Raw genomic sequence first — 9,626 nt, 5'->3', positions numbered from 1 at the left:
AATAGACTGGGAACATGATCAATATCAAAGTTTCCTGGATTTTGCCAGCCTTGCAGTGTCTGCCAGCAGTCTAACTCTGTGTCGTACACCATAGTCTGAGTCAAATTCATGTCTGTGCAGAAAATCTCTGTTCCCATTGCAATTGCTGAACAGACATCTTCAATGTACCCTGGTGAGGTCAGCTTGCACCAACGGTCCTGGCTTGGGTCGTAGCGATGCAGTTCCGAGCTCGCAAGGAAAAAGAGGAATGAGCCACAGGACAGTGCTACATAGAAGTCGTAGTATTCAGTAATGTCAATTTGCTGTGAACACTCCTGCCACTGGTCTATGTCCTGGTTGTACTTTATCATCCATATCTCGCCTCCGGATTCATTGACAGAAAGACAGTATAAAATCCCATCAACTTCAATAAGGTACGTTTGGTTGTATCTAAAATCTTCCTTAGATACTGAGGACATACCAGCATCTTCCCACACATTCCCCGCATGGTTGTACTTAGCCACGGATAACTGATTGTTACTCTCTCGTTCATGAGTCAGGATGTAGATGTTGTTATCACTGGTGACTGTCATGGCGATGGCACGAGGGAGGTCTTCAGGCCTGTAACTGCAGCTGATGTACTTCCCTTCCTGGGGGTTCATGAAGATGATGTCATTGGCACTAAAAAAGAAAAAGTATATCAGAGACTGTCAATAAAACTGGACTGGAAACTCATAACTCTCTGTAGGGATGAGGCTGGAATCACAACATGCACTGTTCTTTCAAATTCTGTAGTCTCTTAAGTCTTTGAATATGTAGTTCTGAATTAGAGAAAATAGTATGTGCTTGTATATTTATTACATACAGGCACTTAGAATGTGGAATCATATTGTGAAAGGATTTTTTCAGTTAAAAAAACAAAGAAATAAATAAGTATAAACCGACCCACTGGCCTGAAAGGGCTGCAGGGCCATCTCCGTAAACATCCCATGCCTCGGTTTCAGGTTGGGGTTTCCTTTCTGTACAACATTCCTGATGACCTCAGAACTCCCAGGATCCTCCCTGGCCAGGAGGTGTTCCAAAATAGCTGCCGTGCCGCCTGGGGTCAGCAGGTTGAAGCGGATGTGAGGAAGGATGCTGGGTAGGAGGTGCAGTCTGTAGGGACAAGGTAGTTGTGGGTACAGCTGATTTCTTGGTATTAAAGCAGTTCCTTACTTATTTACTCAGTTTGTCTTGAGTTTCAACCCTCATATGCACCAATAGAGAATTACCACAAACCTGTCCTCTCTGCTGTGCTGCACCCATCTCACCACAGCCTCCCACACTGTTGTCTCGTCTTTAACATCCAGCTCATCGTGGCTGATGATCTCGGTCAGCTGATTCACACTCAGGCTGCAAAACTCGATGGTAAAGGAAAACTGTGGATGCAGATTTCATATTCATGTACCAAGGCACTGCCCACCTCATCAAATTCTACAAACTCATTAACAACCACATTATGCAGGTATTGATACTGCTTTTTTTTTCAAACCAGCCAGGGGCGTACTCGAGGTAGCCACGTGCACAAACACAAACTGCAATCCATACTGGCCAGAACCAACCCATTTAATTTTTTTTTTCTGCAAGCAAAACCGGAGTGGAATGCCCTATAGGCCGGCATGCCTTAGCCCGGGACCTTAGCTTTTGGGGGTTACTTTATGTAAATGTACTCTTACACCTAACCTTTAAGCAAACAAGAAATTATTTTTAAAAAAGCTGTGCCTTGCCGCGTCTTTTATGTTATTTTGGTAAGTTAGACTAGATTCTACGCTTAAAAAATTCCGAGTTCCACATGTCGCCCCCCTCCCACCCAAGTTCCTACATACGGAAAGCTTTGGTGACTTCTCCAGGTGCCAATCCAGTCCCAAATCACACAATACAAGCTCTATCAAGGACATTCATAGTCACAAATGTCTTTAAAAGGACTAAATGTACTTACCTGGCTAAGAGCGACACCTAGCAACTGCAGTAGGAAATGCAGCGAAAATGCCCGAGTGTTTTACCACATTATCATAATTTATGTCAGATGAATTATTGGCACATTAAACAGGTTTTGTAAAACTTTTTGACCCACAATGAATATGCATTATTTTTTATTACAAATTAAGTTCCTTCTGATGCAATTTGTGATATATCTTTATATAAACATGGTGAGTTAAAGCGTAGATTTATTACGCTGGACCACATACAGTAACATGCGTCTAGAAGACCGTTTTAATACTCGCCTGGAATGTACCATTGTTAAACTAAGCCATGAAACTCGGCAAGGAATGAAGGGCCTTTGGAAGGGGCTTTGGAAGGGCTGGGTTAACAGGTTGAACCATGGATCCATCCAACCATGGAAAAAACTGAGCGTAAGGCCTTGCCGCTAGCGCGGCAAGGCAAAAATATGCAAATATAAAGATGTAGCCTAATAGATTCTTAACAATTATTTTTAATGTATCCTTTTCCCATAATTGTTTATTAAGCTATGTTATATTATGTTATAGTTCATTTTATTCAAAATATTGCATACGTCATTGAAAGCTACATTTCCTTTCCGATATCATATAATCTTTGTAGTTCTTTGAACCAAATTGCAATGTATGCAACATAGATGCAGAACTGGACTGCTATTTGCTGGCCTAACCCAAAATGAAGACTAACCTCCGTAAAGTGTCTGGCAATCCCCAGCAGACAGGCTTTTCGGACACTGCCCACAGAGAAGACATCAGCAAACATGTACAAGTCCACACAGGTGGAGCGCTCCACATTCATGGCCATGTAGCTGCTGCAGGTGTCTCTCACATAGTCCAGTTGGAGGAGGTCGGCTGTCTGGTACAGGGGCTGCACTTTGTCCAGGGACACATGGAGGGCTCCCGAGTAGATGTAACTCAGGATCTCCCCAAACATGCCTGCATCCAAACCCTGCAAAACAAATATAACGTAACAAAGTTCAAACATTTACCACATATAACAATCTCATTATCAGGGTAATATTATGTACATCAGGGAAATATATCAGTATCACAATTTCTTTGATTGAGGTTCAAATTCGCATCCCATTCTTCAATTTTATCTGAAAAACCTATTTGCACATTTAGTTTTATGTTCCTAACAACTAAGCGCAACTGAATTTTCAATTGGTTTGGCTCACAAAGTTTACCTTTAACCCCTAAATACCAAAAGGTCAGTAAGTGGGGAGGGGGGTATAACGGTGCACATGAACTGTCTACCATTTGCGTAAACAATAGATTTGGCCTGTTTTAGATGTACTCTTTGATACGTAGCAGTTCCAAAAGTTACGTGCTTCACTCTATTTCAACCAAACAGCACGCCAAGCCTACCTGTAAAACAACCGTCTTTTGTCGACTTTCCGCCATGTCACTTGTAAACATGGCCCTGAAGTAGGGGCTGGCCGCGGACAGAACAAGCCGATGGCAGGGAAACCGCAGGCCCTCGACTTCAAGGACGACATCCTGCAGCACCCCAGCCTTGTGTAAGTCGCCCACAGTTCTAAGAAACCCGTGCAGATAACTCTCGTCTTGGTAGGAACAAGGACGAACTGCGATGGCGTGGGGTTCTGCGGCAGCCATGTTGCTGATGATGGCATGACCCAGGGTCAAAGGGTAGTTAGTCATCTACTGATTACCCTGATATTGTAGCAGTCTGTCTTTTTCTCTCTCGAAGGAAGGGTTTGATTTTGATTTTATTTACTCGGCCGTGGAATCATGAGAAATACAACCAGGGCCCCCCAAATAAGGGTTAATACTATAAGATCTAATTAAGCAAATAATACCACTGGCAAGTGCAAGTAGGTTTTGATTTATGTTACAATTTGAGACCATATTTCCGTGCACAGAATAAAGCGCTTACCAAAAAGCTTTCGATCAGTCCTCTGATCCTTCTCAAGTTGAAATTGTTACACAGAGTAAGAATAGAGCTAACACCCCTACCCATTGTAATAGAATAGCCCATCATGCATATTCAGAAGCAAGCCACCAAGAGAAGCTGAGACCTGAGATTCTCTCTCTTTGCCATCTGGACTGCATTGAGCATATACACGCTTTGTACGTACTAACCATAAGTAGAATAAAACCATGGAAATGCAGTGAATCTGTGGTAATTCATGACGTACAAAGTAACATGGTGTCAGAAGTGCCCTTCAGCAAGTTCAGGAGAACTGAGAAGGCGAAACGGACCTGAAAAGGAGCAGAAGACAGAAGAAGAAGACAGAAGAAGACAGTCTCAAGTCAAGACGGAAGGACAGAGAGAGCCAAAGTCGACTGCTAAGGAGGCAGCTAAGTCTAATGTCTTTCTTCAAAGATAGCATCCAAAGAATGCTAGTCTAAAGAGCTCCAGAGAACTTGAATGTGAAGAATTGTGAAGAATTTCCATTGTGAAAGTGTGAAGAATTTCTAGACAGTCTGAGCCAGGCATGTGCGCAGGCATAACGGCTCCATTGTCTTAGCGTGTCCTAGTTCCAAGGACAAATTCCTTACCGTCTGGAAAGTTGACAGGTAGGAACTCTGCTAAAGAGCATGATCTAAGGTCAGAGGTGCCAGGAACAAGCATATGTCAATGTCTAGTTACCGTGCCGGCAAGTGACAGCATCAAAACAAGCACAGGCGGCAGGTCAGGCAAAGGACATTTGTTGAAGTAAACATGGCAGATAGTCGTCTATTACCGGTGCCCAAACCTGTAGAACTGACAGGAGATGTATCAGAAAATTGGGAAATTTTCAAAGATGAATGGGCCAGCTATGAGATTGCTACAGAGAAGAACAAGAAACCAAAGGAAATCCGAGTAGCAACACTGAAGACCGTAATTGGTAGAGATTGCCTGGACATTCTAAGGAACTTAGATATTCCAGCAGACCCTGGTCAGCCAGATGCAGACCCCAGGCAAGACCCAGATAAGATTATAGACGCCTTAGATAAGCACTTCAAACCTCTGAAGAACACTGTATACGAGAGATACAAGTTCAATACCTGTGAACAAGCACCAGGAGAAAGTATTGAAGTGTACGTGGCTCGCTTGAGGAAACTAGTGTCTACATGTGAGTATGGCGCTCTGAAAGAGGAGATGCTGCGCGATAGAATCGTGCTCGGAATCTGCGATAACAAGGTGAGAATGCGACTGTTAAAGCAGAAAAACCTCACATTGCAAGCAGCACTAGAAGAGTGCAAGACAAGTGAGACAACAAACAAACAGATCAAGGCAATGCAGACTGCAGAGACAGTGCATTATGCCAAGACAAAGCCAAATCCAAGTCAAGGCAAAGCAAAGACAAAGTTCCAGCAGCCACAGAGAAGGATGCAACCACAAGTTAACAACTGCGGTTACTGTGGAAGAGCCCATGCTAGAGACAAGGGTAAATGCCCAGCATTTGGAAAGAAATGCGCGAAGTGCGATAGGCCCAACCACTTCGCCCGGGTTTGCAAAGCATCCAGCAAGAAGATAAACATGGTACAAGACAACGTGGCAGAAGATGACGAAGAAGTGTACACTGTAGGCTCTGTGTCAAGCAATAACAAGAAATGGTACATAGACCTGAAGATGAGTGATGGAAAATCTCTAAGCTGTCAGATTGACACAGGAGCTACATGCAATGTGATTAGCGAAGATGACTTCCGGAAGTTCGGGCACAAGATGAAACCAAGTAAAGCCAGATTGAAGCTATATGATGGTTCTATCCTTCAGCCAGTAGGGCAAGGCATCTTGAAGACGAGACATCAAGACAGTATCATAGATCTGGAATTCCAGATTGTCAAGACACGTCAGAATCCTCTACTGTCAGCTGAAACATGTACCAAATTAGGACTGATCACCCTAAACACGGTCAACCAAGTCAACAACAGCAAGACAGAACAGATAGTTGAGGAGTACGCAGACGTCTTTGAAGGATTGGGATGCCTCCCAGGAGAATATCACATTGAGATTGACAAAGAAGCAAAACCAGTACAGCATCTACCACGACGGGTACCTGTTCCTTTGAAAGCGGAACTGAAGAAGAAAATCGACGAACTAGAGAAGAAACAAGTGATTGCCAGAGTCACGAAACCGACGAAGTGGATCTCAAGTATGGTTGTCGTAAAGAAACCAGGCAAGATGAGAATATGCCTAGACCCCAAGGATCTAAACATGGCACTACACCGACCGAAGTACCAGATCCCCACCCTTGATGAAGTCCTACCAAGGCTTGCCAAGGCCAAAGTGTTCTCAGTGCTAGATGCCAAAGACGGATTTTGGCAGGTCAAGTTAGATGAGGAGAGCAGCTATCTAACCACATTTTGGACGCCGTTCGGCCGATTCCGGTGGTGTCGCATGCCCTTTGGGATTTCCACCGCTCCTGAAGAATACCAAAGAAGACAGCACGAGGTACTGGAAGGTCTACAGGGAGTTGACGTCATCGCTGATGACATACTGGTCTTCGGATGTGGTGAAACTGAAGAAGAAGCTGACAGAGACCACGATGAAAATCTGCGTAACCTGCTCAAACGCGCACGAGAGAAGAATCTGAAACTAAACAAGCGAAAATTGAGGCTCAAGCTAAAGCAAGTGCCATACATGGGACAACTACTAACGGCAGATGGCCTGAAACCAGACCCAGAAAAGGTCAAGGCTATCACAGAGATGAAGACGCCAGATGATCTCCGATCTCTACAGAGGTTCCTCGGAATGGTCAATTACCTCGCTAAGTTCTTGCCACACCTGTCTGATGTGTGCGAACCACTGAGACGGCTAACAGACAAAGACGCAGTCTGGGTATGGCTTGAAACACATGACCAAGCAGTGAAAGAGGTCAAGAAGCTGGTGACAGCACAGCCAGTACTACAATACTACGACGTAGAGAAAGAGGTGACCATACAGGGAGATGCAAGCGACAAGGGACTTGGAGCGGCGCTCCTGCAGGAAGGACGCCCGGTAGCGTATGCTTCGCGAGCTCTAACCCCGACAGAACAGAACTATGCGCAGATCGAGAAAGAGTGCTTAGCAATTGTCTTTGCAGCACAGAAGTTCAACCAGTACATCCACGGCAGAGAAGTGGTAACTGTACAATCAGATCACAAGCCTTTGGAAGTGATTTTTAAGAAGCCTCTCCTCGACGCACCGAAGAGGCTACAAAGAATGATGCTCCGTCTGCAGAAATACCACCTAAAGGTGACGTACCGTAAAGGTTCAGAAATGTATATCGCAGACACTCTCTCAAGAGCCTACCTGACGAGGACCATGAACGAGACTAGGCGAGACGAGTATGAGATACTCAAGATCCAGGAAGCAAAGAAAGAGGATCAAGAAATCGAACAAGTAACACCCGCTGAGTACATCCAAGTGTCCGATATGACGATAGACAGGGTACGTCGACACACTCAGCAAGATGAAGTCATGAGAGAATTGATGAAGACAATAAAGAAAGGATGGCCAGAAAACAAGACGCAGCTTAAGAAAGAAGTCCGTGACTATTGGACATTCAGGGACGAAGTCAGCATGCACGATGGCATTGTATACAAGGGACAAGCGATAGTCGTCCCAGCAGAGCTGCGAGAAGAGATGATACAGAAGACACATGCCAGCCACCAAGGAGCAGAAGCATGTATCAGACGAGCCAGAGAAACCATATTCTGGCCTGGGATGAGTGCACAACTGCGAGAAAGAATCGGACGATGTGACATCTGCAAAACCTATCAGCCGAAGCAGCAGAGGGAACCGCTCATGCCACATCCAACTCCAACAACGCCATGGAGCAGAGTGTCGATGGATCTGATGACATTGGAAAACCGACACTATCTGATCACAGTAGATAACTACTCCGACTACTGGGAGATAGACGAGCTTCACCAGAATACCACAGCCAAGAATGTGATACACAAGACCAAGCAGAACTTCAGCAGACATGGAATACCCATGGAAGTTGTCACCGACAACGGACCCCAGTTTGCATCAGAGGAGTTCAAGCAATTCGCAAAGACGTGGAACTTTCGACATGTGACAACATCACCGTATCACAGTCAAGCCAACGGCAAAGCAGAATCGGCAGTAAAGATTGCCAAGAACCTGCTTAAGAAAGCAGCAGCAGATGGACAGGACCCCTGGGTCTCCATCTTGGCATGGAGGAACACTCCAACACAAGGACAAGGCAGCAGTCCTACGCAACGACTAATGTCAAGAAGGACGCGAACGCAAGTGCCAATCAACACACAAGCACTAGAGCCAAAGGTAGTACCGAACGTCCACAATAACATCAACAAGAGAAAGGCCAGAGCGAAGAGGTATTACGACAAAGGCACGAGAAGTCTTCCACCAATACAACCAGGACAACAAGTGCGTGTAGAGTTAACACCACAGAAAGCAGCACAGTGGAAATATGGCACGTGTGTGCAACGTGTAGCACCAAAGTCGTACGAAGTAGAAGTCGACGGAGCCAAGTACAGGAGAAACCGAAAGCACATACGCGACACAACAGAAGAACAGAAACCATCAACAGATGTAGATGAGACAACAACAGCTCCAGCAACTGCAACACCAGAGTCGACAGCAGAAACAACGACAACTACGACTGAACCAACGCCGTATGTCACACGGTCAGGCCGAACTGTAAAAGCGCCAGACCGTATGGACTTGTAAAATGAACTGGAAACAAAACTATGATCATGGACTGTGAATGGACAACGAATATGGACACTGGACTCTGATAGATTTCAAGTTTAGTGATAATGCATGCCAGTTAAAGATAATGCATGCCAGCTAAAGATAATGCATGAATTCAAGAGAAAGGAACTAACATATTTTGTAAAGAAAAGGGGATGTTACACAGAGTAAGAATAGAGCTAACACCCCTACCCATTGTAATAGAATAGCCCATCATGCATATTCAGAAGCAAGCCACCAAGAGAAGCTGAGACCTGAGATTCTCCCTCTTTGCCATCTGGACTGCAGTTGAGCATATACACGCTTAGTACGTACTAACCATAAGTAGAATAAAACCATGGAAATGCAGTGAATCTGTGGTAATTCATGACGTACAAAGTAACAGAAATGACCCAAAACATCATGAACGGAACGGAAGCGTGACGTCAGTAAAGGTTCGAAGGTGCTTGTCAATCGGTATCGGCCCCCGTCTCGGTTGAGGGAAGGTTTGTGGGCTCTGATATAAATGGCCTCTTTCACTCCCCTTAGAAAGTAATCCTGTTCGGAATCAAGCATCTTCACCTTGTCGAAATCCACAGAGTGTCCCGGAGATTATATATGGATGTGTTGTGCCACCTCCGATGTTTTAACAGAGCTGGGCCGTATATGCTCTAGAAACCTGGTTCTGAGAGCTCGGCTAGTTTCCCCTACGTAAGATTCCTGACAAGGGCCACGGATGTTTTGGCCTTGGCAAGGAATGTGGTAAATGACACCGCACTTGCTAGCCTTTGGAGTTTTGTCCTTAAGTGCAACTACTGCCTCAGGGTCTCTGTGGGTTTAAAGCAGGTTTTGACTCCGTGCGTGTCGAAAATTCTTTACAGCCCTGGGTTTTTCTGTACAGGGTAAGGGTACCATTCCGGATGTGTGTCTTAGGTTTTGGGTCATTTCAACTTGAGAAGGATCAGAGGACTGATCGAAAGCTTGTTGGTAAGCGCTTC

The 9,626-nt window shown here is 45.0% G+C and overlaps 2 protein-coding genes across 2 annotated transcripts; one reads left to right on the top strand and one right to left on the bottom strand.

Annotated features, from left to right (window-relative positions):
- On the bottom strand, positions 1-2,867 carry LOC118416864 (kelch repeat and BTB domain-containing protein 8-like). Its single transcript, XM_035822140.1, has 5 exons — positions 2,665-2,867; positions 1,258-1,397; positions 925-1,134; positions 461-660; positions 1-228 (listed from the first exon to the last, which is right to left on the bottom strand). The coding sequence occupies exons 1-5, from the start codon at positions 2,779-2,781 to the stop codon at positions 179-181; spliced, it is 717 nt and encodes a 238-aa protein (XP_035678033.1). The 5' UTR covers positions 2,782-2,867; the 3' UTR covers positions 1-178.
- A 1,795-nt stretch (positions 2,868-4,662) lies between these two features.
- LOC118415429 (uncharacterized protein K02A2.6-like) lies at positions 4,663-8,625 on the top strand. The gene has a single exon (XM_035820039.1). It carries the CDS (start codon positions 4,663-4,665, stop codon positions 8,623-8,625), a length of 3,963 nt encoding a protein of 1,320 aa, XP_035675932.1.
- The last annotated feature ends 1,001 nt before the right edge of the window (positions 8,626-9,626 follow it).

This window comes from Branchiostoma floridae, chromosome 5, assembly GCF_000003815.2.
Source record: "Branchiostoma floridae strain S238N-H82 chromosome 5, Bfl_VNyyK, whole genome shotgun sequence".
Taxonomy (NCBI): domain Eukaryota; kingdom Metazoa; phylum Chordata; class Leptocardii; order Amphioxiformes; family Branchiostomatidae; genus Branchiostoma; species Branchiostoma floridae.
The sequence above is the reverse complement of the archived record's forward strand: the minus strand, read 5'-3'. Positions and strand labels throughout refer to the sequence as shown.

Excerpts from the sequence above, each read along its gene's own strand:
- LOC118416864 (XM_035822140.1), bottom strand. The coding sequence starts at position 2,781 with ATGGCCATGAATGTGGAGCGCTCCACCTGTGTGGACTTGTACATGTTT. Across the intron at positions 1,135-1,257 it reads CAGCACAGCAGAGAGGACAG|ACTGCACCTCCTACCCAGCA; the intron begins GTTTGTGGTAAT and ends TTGTCCCTACAG. Across the intron at positions 661-924 it reads CAGCCCTTTCAGGCCAGTGG|TGCCAATGACATCATCTTCA; the intron begins GTCGGTTTATAC and ends TTTCTTTTTTAG.
- LOC118415429 (XM_035820039.1), top strand. The coding sequence starts at position 4,663 with ATGGCAGATAGTCGTCTATTACCGGTGCCCAAACCTGTAGAACTGACA.